Genomic DNA, 14,243 nt, shown 5'->3' with positions numbered 1-14,243 from the left:
AGAACTAATTCCAATAAAAAATTGGCGAGTATAATCATTTTGATTGGATTTTTAAATTTTTCAACTTTAAATAAGACTATTTTATGTTGGTCAAAAATTAATATTGATTGTCTTTCATTTTCAACAACGATCTTTCTTATCTTGCAATAAAGGGAAAAAAGACGGGAGGGGGTGTGAATATGCAGTAGCGCGTCATCAAATAGAAAGGTTAGCTAAGGATGGCGAAACTAAACGTTAAATACAGGAAAGTCTCCCTAATTTGATTGGATAAGAAATCTTGTTCCGCAAAGCCCGAATAACAACTTAATCGTTTGCCGGATCGTAAAAAAGTTTATGTTTTTATGACCATGTATGGATGTACATATATATATATATATATATATATATATATATATATATATATATATATATATATATATATATATATATATATATATATATATATATATATATATATATATATATATATATATATATATATATATATATATATATATATATATATATATATATATATATATATATATATATATATATATATAGAAATATATATACTAAAGAGCACGCTTACAGTTTCCAGTTTCTAATTCGCAATAACGATTGTGAGTTAGCTACTTCTTTTAATAATATAACTATTTTAAACTTTTTTTTTATTATTTCTAAATAACAAATTTTATGTTTAAGGTATCTGGTAGCTTATCTCTAAACAAAATGAAGCTTAATCAGCTTACGATCAATAGTTATAATCGACAAGATGCATACGAGTCACATAAACAATTTATAAAAACTGTTCAAGATTATTCCATCAAAACCAGCCAGTTTTCTTTTGATAAAGTTGAAGATGTGTTTTCTCTTATGAGTTTGCCACCTAAACATCAGTTAATGAGATGGTCAACTGAATTATCTCTCCGCAATAATATTGCAAGTGGAATTCATTACGTAGAATGTAATTTAGGGAAATTCCTCTATGAAAGTGTTCAGCATCTAATAGCGCTTCATAGGGTTCAAGAGATCAAATTAGCAGTTGATCAAGAGCTGACATGGTTTAATTCTCCAAAGTTGGTACCAAAATCAATTGGTATATTCCCTCCTCAAAATTTAATTGAAAAATTCAAGGAAGTGCTTTTTAGAAAGCCAGCTAGTACAGAAATTTCAGAATATGGGATGAACCCTAATACTTTAGCTGAGTTATGCTGTACTAGATGGCTCTCCTCAGATCATATGATGCAAATATCTTGTATTTTAAATTCTATTCAAAGCCATTCAAAGGTAATTTACTTTAACTTTATAGGAAATATTGAGCATTATGTGTCAAGATTAACTTCTGTCCCTATTAAATTGATATTTATTATAAATGTTGGAGGAAACAATGAAAAAACATTCTCTGGCACAGATTTTAATCCTGGTTCCCATTGGGCATTTGCAGTTTATAATAATATTGAGTGTAGTTTTTACTATGGAGATTCATTAGGTTGGTCAGTTCCAGATGATTTTTTATGTAAAGTTAAATTATTGATCAGAAAATTGTATCACTTAAATAAAGAGGTTAGCATTACATACTGTCATGATCCAAAAACGCACAGATATGGCGTCAAAAAATGCAGTTCATTATGCAGAGGAAACTACCCAATGCAGACATGTGGAAATATTTGTGGAGTTATTACTATAATAATTTGTGCGATATCTTGTTTAAATTATGATTACTTTGTACATATAATAAGCAATGATAAAAGAGAGAACAATAATTACATTTTTCTACAAGAGCCTACAAAATATTCTAAATATTTAAGATTGGTTTTAATGTCATGGTTTATTAGTAAAGAAATAAATTTGGATTTTGTTGTTCCTGCTTTAGGCAAAGTTTCTAGCAGTTTCGAAGTGCCTTCTAATGAAGATTTCAAATATACAAATGTTTCTGAATCATCATTAAATAAGAATATTATTGTTAATATAGAAAGTAACAATTTTTCATCTCTAAAATGTGCATTTTGCAATGTTACTTTCACCAAAAAAAAGAATATGCAGCGACATATAAAAAATAAGCACAAATTGATTAATGAAGCTCAAGCATATATTCAGTCAGGCATTTCTTTTTGTCTAGAATGTGGTTTTCAATGCAGACAAATTAATGGTTTACGAAAACATTTATCTGCGGTTCATTTTTATACTTTTCAGGAAGAAAAATTATCATTTTCTAATTTTAAAGGTAGTTATATGTTTTTGAAGTAAATTGTTTTATATGCTTTTATAAAAAAAATGATTTTTATTTATTTTTTTGTTTACTTCTTTAAATTTGAGTTTCATTTTGTTTTCAAGATTTAAAAAAAAAAAAATTAAATAGTTAACTAATTTCACAATACTCACAGGAGTAGATTATTCATAGTTTAAATTGTAAGTTATTGTTGCAGGCCCTTTTATAATGCATCTTTCAGAATAGTAGCTTCTTATATTATGAATCATTGCCAAATTTGTAAAGGAATTAAACAATCAGTTATCTGTCTTTCTTATTACCTTTTTTTTATAATTGTTGTTTCATTTTTTTGTTAATGTTTAGAATTTGATTTGTGGAAATCAGATATTGAAAGTAATAACTCAATGCAATATGTTTTACCTTCTGGTGAAAAGTTGGATAAAAATGGTAGGAAAGTATCATACTATCAATGCAACAGAAGTGGATTTTATAAAAGCATGGCAAAGAAAAGAATAGCTAAAAGTAGTGGTATGTTTCACTGAAATAGTCTCTGAAGACTACTTTGTTTATTTTTTAATTATTTTTATGTTTTGTTTATATTATTAGAATTTTCTTTATTATCTTTCTTTAAAACAATTTAAAAAGTTATGTATAATATATAAGTACAGTTAATTGTAATCTTAATAGTTACAATTATCTATTTACCATAATAGATTATTTATTACCATAATGAATATTTTACAAAATAGGCACTCGAAAAATTGCAAAAAATTGCACATCCACTCTAAAAGTTTACCAAAACTTAGATGGAACAATTCTGGTTCACGCTTGTTATTCTCACTATGGACATAGCAATGAAATTCAACATATTTCCCTATCAAGTGCTCAAAGACTAGAAATTGCCAGCAAACTAAAAATAGGTGTAACCAAAGATAGAATCCTAGATGATATTAGAGATGAAATGGGTTCTGTTCAATCCAGATTACATTTAACTCAATACCAAGATATTAAAAATCTCGAAAAAGCATTTAACATTAATTCTATACAGCTTCATGCTAATGACCAAGATAGTGTTGCAATTTGGCTAAAAGAGTGGCAAATGAAGGAAAATAATCATGTTTTACATTATAAATTACAGGGAGAGTCAGATACATTTAATAAACTTAAAGATGCTGACTTTATCATTATAATGCAAACAGAGCATCAAAAAAAAATTTTACAACAGTTTGGCAAAAATGGTGTTTGTATTGATTCTACACATGGCACAAATGCCTATGATTTTCTGCTGACAACAATATTAGTTATTGATGAATTTGGAGAGGGGCAACCTGTTGGATGGTGCATATCAAATAGTGATTCATTCAGATTTCTAAAATTATTTTTTATAAAACTAAAAGAACATTCTGGAAATTTTTGTCCAATTTGGATAATGAGTGATATGGCATCACAATATTACGAAGCGTTTTGTGATGCTTATTTGTGTGAGCCTTTAAAGTTCTGGTGTACTTGGCATGTTGATAAAGCTTGGAGAGAAGAATTGCATAAAAAAATACACAATATTGAAATGGAAGCAGATATATACAAACGTATTCGCTTTCTTTTACAGCTAAGTGATAGAAACCTTTTTGATGACTATTTACAATTATTAATGAATTACTTGCAATCATCTGATTTAACACAATTATTTGCGGAGTATTTTGAGAAATATTGGGTCAGTAATAAACAAAATTGGGCATTCTGTTATCGTATGGGTCTTGGCATAAATACAAATATGTATGTTGAATCTTTTCACAAAGTCTTCAAGTACAGTTACCTACAAGGCAAGCATAATAAAAGAATTGATAATTGCTTGTTTGCTTTGTTAAAGTTTAACAGAGACAAAGTATATGAAAGAATAATAAAATTAACTAAAGGTAAAATCAGCTTCAAGTTGAAAATGGTGCATTCTAGGCACATTGCAAGTCTGCAACTGAATGAAAGTTTTACTTTGGATGATAAAGGAGCAAGGCTAGTACAGTCTGAAACAAATGCTTGCCTATACAGAGTTTTAAAACACCAAGAATTGTGTGAAATAAACGAATGCCTCACAAAATGTCCAGAATGTAAAGTATGTGCTCATTTATATAGTTGCGACTGTATGGATTTTCTAACCAAAAATATCCCCTGTAAACACATTCATTTAATACATCGTCTTAGCAGGGTTTGTGAAACTAAAAAAAATGAACCTATTCATTTGCCAACACATTCTATTGAATTAGAGTGTAAAGTTGTAAAAGGATGTGAACCTGCAGATATTAATATTTTAAAAAATACCATTATTAAAAATTTAAACAATCTAGTTAATTTAGTTACCTGTAGTACAGTATCAGATGAAGAAGGTTTGAAGAGCTTACACAAAAATATATCATTAGCTCAAAATACCTTTTTAAACTTAACAACAAATAAGCAAAATGAATTACATTTCAAAAGTAATGTTCCATCAAACACTCAAATAACCAAGCAGTCTCCATTTTATTCAACCAAAAAAAAGCGTAAAACATCAAACATAAGACTTGCAAAGCCTTCTGCAGATGAAATAGATAGTTTTCTTGATTTTACCAACTGGAATTTAAAAATAAAAGGTATATATATATATATTTTGGCCTTACTGATATCTATATGTTCAATTTTATGCTTTTAAATATGTTTTTTTTTTTTTATCAAGACTCTCAATTACAGTCATCAAGTAAATTAAAGAAGCCAAAACTTGAAACACAAACTAATTGTATTATTAAAAAAAACATTTTATCACCAGGTAAAATACTTTTTTTGATTTTTTAATTTCAATCAATACTGCTTATTTGGTGTCATATATGTTGTATTCATTACTTTTTCCAAAACTTAAAGCTAGCATAAGTTCTAAACCATTGCATATATACACTTTAGCCTATTTGAAACCCTTGTTTCAATAATTAGTTTACCTTTTTGATTGTTTTGCAATTTGATTTTTATTATTTTACTTTGATTGATTAAAATTTAGATCAGAAAAAAATTTTGGAATTTTTTGGGTACAGAAAATCGCATACAAATCATATGTTGACTGAAAATGAACTGAACATAGATACTGCTCATCTATCTCCGGAAATAATTAACCATGACATTACAATTATCCAAAGTTTAATATATCCGGAAGTATTTGTCAAAGTTAAAAAAAAACGTTTATTTGACCATGCATATAGTATTTACTTTGTCTAATTTTTAATGCTATGCAAATAAACTCATTGACTAATGAAATAGCCATATAAAAAATTTTTTTTTTTTCATTTTTGACTTTATGAAAGACTATGTGGCCAAAGTTGAAGTATCAAATTGGTAACTATGTACCTATAACTTTGAAGGTATCTAATATTAAATATTTTGTCTTCAAGATCCAGTAATACTCAACTATTGATGATATTATTAATATGAAAGACTTTATGCAGCAATTTCTTTAGATATTTTTTAAAGAAATTGTTTTTGTTTTTAGCCAAAGAAGCCATTTTAGCCATTGTTTTTAGCCAAGGAAGAACTGAAAGTGGATTTATCAAGCATTAACATGAATTACTACATCAAACACTGGATTAGTAGTTACTATAAAAAATATTTTTCAGTTAAGAAAAAGAGTGATGATAAGTTAGTTTAAAAAAAGGAGTTATTAGAAAAAATGTTGATGCAACTTCAGTAATAGAACAAGATAAATTATGTTGTAGTGTGATTCTTATTGTTTTTGGAGTTTCTATTGAAAATGTTTATACAACACATTTGTGCATTACTGAGATTAACAGTTTTGGTGTGAAGTGTTAAAGTAAAAGATTTGATTGTGGTTTTTTACAATTTAGAAAAAGTTTCACTCTAACTAGTTTTGTTTAATTAAATATTTTTTACTTGTCTTTGATGTGTTACATTTTTTGATGTTTTAATAACCTTTCAGTAGTCTGTTTTTAATAGATTATATAAAGAAATAATGTTGGTTACATCATTATAATATTATTTAAATAACAGAGCTTTTGCAACACATAATTGTGTAATGTATTATACAACAAAGTATTTTTATTAAATTAGTTTAAACTAATTTAATAAAAACTTCGATAATTTCATTCCCAAAACTTCTTTCATTTACCAATTTATATTTGTAATTGCAGTTTTGTAGATATTTAATTGCATATTTAACTCCCAATATGTCGGCTCTCCAAGGGGCAGATAAGTTAATTCGAGTAAGCAAATGTTGGAGTTAATGAGTCATTATATAAGTCCAACTTTTAACCTGTTTTCTATGTTTGGGTGTATTCAGAATTTTCAGAGCAAATGAAATATCAATTAATATATTTATACATAATTCTGTATTCACATAAGAAAAAAACTTTTAAAATTTCAACAACACACTTTTTACCGTACCCAATGTGGATTTAAATCAACAATTACAAATAAACACCATGAAATCTATAATTAAAAATATTAGTTCATTCTCCACAGCATTTGTTTATTACTTCCATGAAGCAGCAGCGGCAGCTGTTTATGGTTTTCAGTGAAGAGATATTTTTATCAGAGCAAGAATAGAGGACAGAGATGTTGTTTTATTTCTTTTTGCAATTGCAATTACTCCCTCTGAAAACGGGGGTTGTTGCGGTTTTATTGTCTTCTGTGATTTAAGCGCGGCAGATTTTTTATAAAATTGATTCGAGTCAGGGAACAGATCAAAAAAGTTACAAAATTCGGTCAAATGTTTTACCCCAAATTAGGTCAAATATATTTGCCTATTATAAATTGTGAAAAATCTCTTTCGAACAACCCTTTCAGTATGGCAAAAAGATTTTGTTAAAATTGTGTAAATTTTTAGATGCGATGGCTGGGGTAATTTAAAATTTTAGTGTTTTTGGCAACGGCTCCAAGTGCCATTTTATCCAAAAAAAATTGTTTTTTTAGCTATTGTTTTAAAATATGTGTCTCACGCGGTCCTTATCTCTAAAAATATATTTATAATATTTCATATACGTATTCCACATATATCATATAGAAGTCACTAAGTCCGGCAAACGAGAATAATGTTTTTCGGACTTTGTAGACCAATTTTTCGCCATCCAATCAAAATAGGGAGACTTTCCTGTATTTAACGGCTCGTATGGCGAAAGAAAAGTTTTTAAAATAAAATTTTTACAGCAATAGTAAATGTAAACGTTAAAATATATAAAAAATAAATCTAGTAAATATTTAAAAGAATTATGCTCCAGCTTCTTCATAATCTGTTATTTTACTTTTTCTAAAGGAAAAGTATGTCTTATTTTTTAAACATATATATATATATATATATATATATATATATATATATATATATATATATATATATATATATATATATATATATATATATGATTATCATATAATCATTCAAATCACATATGCAGGTTATATGAATTAAATTTTGTTGAGGAAACAGAATTTTACCTAGAATTCTTTATCTTCTTAAATTCACTGTTGAACTTATCCCTAACTTTTTCTAATCCTCTCAACTTAAGATGAGGAAATTTGCTTAAAACATTCAAGAAATCGTGATGCTGGGGTCTTTTATTAGAAATAAAGTATGCTTTGAATGCTAATTTCAATTCTTTCATTTCTTCTGTTGACCACTTACTCCATGTTTTTTTCTAAATAAAATTTAGTAAATAATTTTCTTTTCTTTTTTGAAAAATGTGTGTATGTGTGTGTGTGTGTGTGTGTGTGTTTGTGTGTGTGCACATATATATTTTTATATTGATATATACTATAAAGAAAAATAAACAAAAATTAATATTTTAGTTTGTAATTTTCTCTGTAATTTAATATTTTGTTACCCTTTTACTAGAAACACCATTTTCATCATCTGCAATGGCAATATCTGAATTTTCTTTCTGTTTACGTTTGATTTCTTTGGTTTGCTTTGTTCTTTCATCTGAAATAAAGTTTGCAATCACAGCTACAGATACAGGTACTGAGTTTATTTATTTTCAAAATTAGTTAATCTGGTTAAGTATTAGTGTTTGCCATATAAGATTTTAGTATAAATTCTGTGTTGTAATTCTTAAAATGATTAATGCATTGATTATAGTTTGATTTCAATGTTACTCGTTAAATCCTAGTGTAGTTATAATCTCAGTTTTTTTGTTTAAAAACTTCATTCGTTATAAATTACTAACCTTCAGTTGGTTTATCTACTGTTACAGAATTGATACCTTCAACTTCATAATCACTTTTGTCATCATCTAAAACATTGTCTATTTTTTTGTTTTTTAATTTCTTTCCCTTATCTACTGCTGTTAAAATTTTTGCCACTTTTGTCAATTCTATATGACTATCTTCTTTGCGGTACCATGCAAAATGAACATTATGAGTATGCCCCATATGGTTTGTAAGCCATGTTAGTTCAGCCTGTGACATGTCTAGGAGCTGCAGCATAGTTGCAAGGAGCTTACGAGTTCTTGTAGGTGTGATTAGTTTTGGTTGATTTAATAATGGTATCTTCTTTGTTAAAGCTTGTAAGGTGTCCCATCCCCGGTAATAAAGATCGCTTAAGCCACTTGCAAATACATATAAGTTGTCGCTCAATATGTTTGCAGCTGTGCGATATTTAACTAACAGTCTTATCGCTGAAACTGACTCATCTGTAAATAGAATTGGTACTAAAGCAGATTTGCCCTTTTTTTTCTTTCCTTCAACGTAGCATAATTTAAGGCGACATGCTAGTTTCCGCTCTACCTAGATTATCAGATTATACTAGTTTAAACCAAAATTAAATAATTTTACATCAGTTAGCCCATACAGTTTTAAAATAAAAAGTAATTTAAAAAAAACTTCTTCATCTTCAATTTGGTCAATATCATTTCGACGTTTCCATCTGTCATCTTCTACTCCTTCCCAATCTGAAAGTTTTAGTTTAGAAACCTCCCCTCCTCGTCGTGCATTGAAACTCATCAAGCGTGCAAGTGTGAGTTTTTGTAAATATCTATATTTTTTAACAACAAATTTTTCACAAATTTTTTCTATTTCATTGACTAGAAAGGATCTAAAGATAACAACATCATCTTCAAGAGGAAGTTTCTCAGGTGCTTTAGCCTTTTTACACTCATAGGTTGCCCTTGCATTATTTGCAAGTATGAGCCACTCTGATTCATATAGTTCTAAAAAATTTCTACACTTTTCTGTCCTGATGCTATTATTTTCTTTTAGCAACACAGCACGGACAATTAAAACTAGGTTGTGAAGTGAAAAACCAAACTTGCAAAAAGTATTAGGATTGTCAATATCTCTTGGGCCTCTGTACCCTGTTAAAAATTTTGCTGAACTTACTATTTTGTCAAAGTTTTCACTCAACACCATATCTTCAGCTCTAGCATTGGAATTATTTGATTGTTTTCTAAATTCAATCAAAAGTTTTGCCAAGCAACGAAGGGAACCTCGAATATCATGGTATCTGTTTTTTTCTTTCTTTTGAAGCTCAACAGCACCATATAAAAGTAAATTTGTGTCATTCCTTATTATAAGGTGTAATTCATCACGTTTCATAGATGACAGAAGGTTTTCATGCACCTAACAATAAAACAAGTTTCTATAATGACTTGACCACAATCAGTGTTAGGAACATTTTTTTTTTCTATAGAGGTTTGTGAAAGTTATTTAATATTGAAACATTTTGCTTATTCATTCTAAATGAAATAAGCAAAAATAATAAAATATTGTGTCAAATTTCTATATTGGTATTTAATATTTGGTGTGAGATTTTTTTTAAAATGTAATAACTTTGCAATAAGCAATAAAAGAAATAAAATTGCAGAAATTTCAAAAAAATTCTTATCATTAAAAGAAAACCTAAAATTTATTAATGCTAGTGACTAATAGGTTTACCTCTTGAAATTGCCCTTCACTAGATGTAGTACTTAACAGAACTCGCCCTGCTTTCAGAGAGTTTTTAATTTTGTTATATGTCCCTCCCAAGTAGCACGTTTTTACATGCTTACTTATACTTGCTGGCTTCATAAAGAGAAAACAATGAGGGCATGGAATGTGATTTGACAAGTCTTCAGATATTCTTTTTCGAGCAACAATGATGTTACTCGAATGGTTTTTCAGAGCTTTGATGTTAGCATTGTAATCTCCTTTTCTCATTATGCCTGATAATAGGTTTCTCCTTTCTTTACTTTTGGTGGGGTATTGAAGAAATTCTTTGACTTCTGTTTCATCTTGATGTTTTCTTTTTAAGTGACGAGGTAGCATCCAGTGCAATTTTTCACAAAACAGACAGTAATGTTGGCGATGCCCACCTGATTCCCTTTTCTTACCTGTAATATATAAATAGATTTACTTCTGACTAGAAATAAATTACCAATCATGGTATTTGAATAATAGCGAGTGCATTTTATGTGTAAAAATAGTATATAATTGAATTTTTCAGTATAAGTAATGAAGCAGTATATATTTATATTTTAATTATTTAAAAAATTTTAATATTAATTGTTTTTAGTATTTTATTTAATGTTTTTATACATTTGCTGAATTTGATACATACTACTTCAATGATGTTTTCTTACCTGAATCATCAATAACTTTATTATTCTCTGCACCATTATCTAATTCACTTTCAAGTAAATCCTCCTCAACATTCGGTAATCCAATAGTTTCACTTTTTTTATGTTCTAGTTCATCAGTTGTATCATTATCTGATTTGTGTTGATCAAAAGATATATTATCAGGCAATACTAACCCTAAACGTTTTTTGTTTTCGTTTAAAGTTTTTTCTATTACAAAATCAATAGTATTCAAATCTAAATCATCATCATTTTCTTTTTCTTCAACATTTTCACTTTCATCATCATCATTTTCACTTTCATCGTTGAAGCTTGAACCGCATATCTCCTGAACAAAGTAAAGTTATTTTGTGTAAAGAAAAATATTTGTTGGATATTGGTTAGATCTACAAACCAGTTATGATTGTAGACTCTTAAAAGTATAGCACATGCAAACATTCCCACAGAAAGTTGTTTTTGTGACAAATACCTCTTCATCTTCTTCATTGCAAGAAAAAGGCTCAAAATCTTCATCATCATCATCATCCTAAACAGGGATAAATGAGATCTCTTAGTAACTTGTTGAAATATTCTCAAAACATTGTACACTTAAAAAAAATTAGACACTTATATTGGAAAGAGAGCTAGAGCACTCTAACTATAGAAAGTTTTAAAATAATCTGTACCTCTTCTGATATCTCTGATGATAAATCTGTTATGATCTGTGAAAAGGTTATTACATCTTTAAAGTGGAATAAAAGCACTAATAAATATTTAAAACAGAATAAAAAGTAATTTTTACAGTTTTTACCTACAAAAAAACTAGAATAATAATAGTATTTACTTCAGATGTTTTTTCAAAACCACTGTCATTAGCATGATCATCATCCCCATCCATGATCTATTTAAAATATAAGTTTATATTGGTAAAATTTTGACAATAATTTAATGTTATGATTTTTTCAAATTTAGAATTCTTGAATGTAAGACTTACTTCATTTCTGATTTCATCTTCCTCAGGCAAAGGGCTTTTATTCTAAAGTAATATATGTATAAGTGAGGATGCATGTAATTTTTGTTAACTTTTTTTTTAAGTATTTTTGGTTATTATATTTAAGAAAAGACTAATAAAATAAACAAGTATTTTTAAACAATGTGTGATTTTAGCCAGTTTAATTATGGAAGTAGCTTCCCTTTGTTGTAACTGAAAAGTCATTCACATTTTATGTATAAAATAAATTTTAAAAGAAAAACTATTAAATTTACATTGCTTTCATCTTCATTTTCAAAATCAAAAAGGTTTGTTGAATCAATCTAAAAAAATAATGATTTTTTAGAGTTCAAAGTGAATTCTTTGAATGAAGTATCAAAAAACTGCATTAAACTTTAGTTTTATTCAAATGCAGATTGAAGATAATCTTAAAGATATCTTATTTAAAAGGTTTTGAGTTTTTGCTGATTTAGATTGAAAGTAAAATATTTTATGACATCACAATATTTTCAGTAAAAAAGAGTTAGTTTTAATTCCTCATAAATTGTAGATTTTCATTAAAACTTTATTTACATTCAATTATTAGAAGTCATTAAATTAATGATTACTTGTGAACTAAAAAATCAACCTCTTTTTTTTCCCTTCCATTGTCTTCAGAGATTTTCTAGAATTGAAATCAAAATTTTTTTACAATTTGGAATAATACTATTAGCGAATCATTTATTTATTTATTAGGTAAATTAAATACTTTAAAAGAGCTATGAAATATTCATATTGGATGATGTAAAGAAAAAAAAAGAAGTCATGCTAGGTAACTAATTTGCTTTATATAAAATATCAACCAACTAAGTTTCTATGTAATGATAAATAAACAAATAACTGAACCTTTTTTAAAACTGTTTCAATGTCCAGGGGTATTTTGTATTCCTTCTAAAAATAATTATAACTCATCAAATCTTAATCAGCTTTATCCAAATGTTTTGCTGTGTGTGCTTCCCAGTCAGAGAAAAAAGCTATCTATTTTTTAAGTATCAAATATACCTTTCCTCTCCACCATAATCCTGTGACTCCATAGTTGTATCTGAGCTCTTTCCCTTTTTCTATATTATGCAGAGCCTGAAGGCACAAATGAGGAACACCGTTAATTTCAATTATCTTCATTGCACAGTTTGGTGTTGACGAATCGTTTATTAGTTTCCCTAATCGGTTGTTAAATGTAGCATCGATGCTATGAATAATAATTAAAATTTTTAGATGTTAATAAAAGAGTTCTAAAAACACACTAATAAATTATTAGATGAAATTATTAGTGTGTTTTTACAACTCCAGATGAACTTATCAGAAATAAGCACTTGAAATTATCCCCTCATAAACTCTGTTGTGAGTTTATGAGTGAATAATTTCTAGTTCTTGTTTCAATTACTTTTTAGTGAGTTTCTAAACAGTTAAACAATTTCTTGTTAACTTTTCATTATGCATGTTTCACTAAAAGTTTTTTTTTTTAAATATGTGAACTAATTACCAGAGTTCTTTTCCTTGGTACTTAAAAAAATACAAGTAAGAGCCTTCTTTTTCTTCATCATACTTTTCCTCTCTGTTACAACCTTCTTCTTTTTCTGTCAGATCACCTATTTTATTAGAATTATTTGAATAATGTAAAAGTTATAAAATCATTATTTTAAATTAAACAATTCATTAGAAAACTAATTTATTTTTCATTTAAAAAATGTTATTTAAAAAATATTCAAAAGAATTATTGAACTAAATATATCCAAATCTGTTGAAAATATTTTTAAATTCACCATCATATTCCACAATAAATTCTCCTTTACTGATAGGCACAGTTGTGAAAACTCCCCATCCTATGAAGGAAAACACAAGAAAATAAGATTAGCAATAACAAATTGTTTTTTTATTAGATTTATTTGAGTTTGATGTTTTAAGCAAGTTTTAAAATATTGTGAAATTTGAATGTTTTCTTTTGAAAGAAAAATTGTAAAGTATTAAGAGAATTACCAATATCATTGTTAATAAACACTTTTGTCAAATTTGGTTTGTCTGATTTTTTGGCAATCCAAATCTTAGCTTCCTCCTCAAAAGATATCCCTCTTTGAACATTAGAGCGCATTCGTTTCTCAGCTGTTGCACTCAGTTTAATCTATAAAGATTTTGATAAAAATTGCAATAAAAATTTTTTTAAGTTGATTATTGTCAGATAAATAGTTTGGTAAAAGTATGTGAGTAAAAAGAAAAATTTCACAACAAATGTAAAGAAAAACTATTAGTATATACCTTGTTGTTCAAATTTAACCTTAAAACCTGGGCATTCTCTTGATTTTCTGTGTTATTGGGATAACATTGTCCCATAACCAGACTTTCAAGGAGAAGGCCCTGGGAATTAGGTTCATTTAACCATTGTGAGTTTTCTTTAAACCCTATACTATTTTCTTCAGGTTGGGTTTCTTTGATTTTACAAGAAAACTTATTAACTGTGAAGTCCATAAATTCA

The 14,243-nt window shown here is 27.5% G+C and overlaps 3 protein-coding genes across 4 annotated transcripts; 1 reads left to right on the top strand and 2 right to left on the bottom strand.

The window, feature by feature from the left end:
• Positions 1-452: 452 nt before the first annotated feature.
• Positions 453-6,226, top strand: LOC149884723 (uncharacterized). 2 transcript variants are annotated; one of them, XM_090095074.1, is made up of 8 exons: positions 543-602; positions 685-1,269; positions 2,102-2,206; positions 2,555-2,719; positions 2,941-4,812; positions 4,896-4,985; positions 5,211-5,568; positions 5,697-6,226. In XM_090095074.1, exons 2-7 carry the CDS (start codon positions 1,203-1,205, stop codon positions 5,423-5,425), a joined length of 2,514 nt encoding a protein of 837 aa, XP_089951200.1. In that variant the 5' UTR covers positions 543-602; positions 685-1,202; the 3' UTR covers positions 5,426-5,568; positions 5,697-6,226. The 2 variants fall into 2 exon arrangements, with proteins under 2 accessions (XP_089951199.1, XP_089951200.1); XM_090095073.1 differs by having other exon boundaries at positions 453-602; positions 685-2,206.
• On the bottom strand, positions 4,452-8,938 carry LOC149884722 (uncharacterized; the record flags this gene model as incomplete). Its single annotated transcript, XM_090094552.1, has 4 exons — positions 4,452-7,466; positions 7,652-7,851; positions 8,038-8,135; positions 8,380-8,938. Coding segments are annotated over 4 exons (897 nt in total), but the record flags the coding sequence as incomplete, so codon positions are not given.
• Positions 8,427-14,236, bottom strand: LOC145187717 (uncharacterized). Its single transcript, XM_090094551.1, has 15 exons — positions 14,027-14,236; positions 13,751-13,892; positions 13,537-13,596; positions 13,257-13,362; positions 12,776-12,962; positions 12,620-12,664; positions 12,363-12,398; positions 12,010-12,057; positions 11,738-11,779; positions 11,588-11,644; positions 11,430-11,465; positions 11,234-11,290; positions 10,768-11,092; positions 10,085-10,518; positions 8,427-9,769 (listed from the first exon to the last, which is right to left on the bottom strand). The coding sequence occupies exons 1-15, from the start codon at positions 14,234-14,236 to the stop codon at positions 8,957-8,959; spliced, it is 2,598 nt and encodes an 865-aa protein (XP_089950677.1). The 3' UTR covers positions 8,427-8,956.
• Positions 14,237-14,243: the final 7 nt, after the last annotated feature.

This window comes from Hydra viridissima, unplaced genomic scaffold (genome assembly GCF_058129835.1).
Source record: "Hydra viridissima isolate aposymbiotic clone 2 unplaced genomic scaffold, HvirCarnegie_v1 scaffold_8, whole genome shotgun sequence".
NCBI classification, from domain to species: Eukaryota; Metazoa; Cnidaria; class Hydrozoa; order Anthoathecata; family Hydridae; genus Hydra; species Hydra viridissima.
This window is presented reverse-complemented; position numbering and strand designations above follow the sequence as displayed.

Coding starts and splice junctions, on each gene's coding strand:
- LOC149884723 (XM_090095073.1), top strand. CDS start 712: ATGAAGCTTAATCAGCTTACGATCAATAGTTATAATCGACAAGATGCA. Junction 2,207..2,554: donor ATCATTTTCTAATTTTAAAG/GTAGTTATATGT, acceptor GTTAATGTTTAG/AATTTGATTTGTGGAAATCA. Junction 4,813..4,895: donor CTGGAATTTAAAAATAAAAG/GTATATATATAT, acceptor TTTTTTATCAAG/ACTCTCAATTACAGTCATCA.
- LOC145187717 (XM_090094551.1), bottom strand. CDS start 14,236: ATGGACTTCACAGTTAATAAGTTTTCTTGTAAAATCAAAGAAACCCAA. Junction 12,963..13,256: donor TACCAAGGAAAAGAACTCTG/GTAATTAGTTCA, acceptor TATTATTCATAG/CATCGATGCTACATTTAACA. Junction 12,665..12,775: donor GATTATGGTGGAGAGGAAAG/GTATATTTGATA, acceptor AATTATTTTTAG/AAGGAATACAAAATACCCCT.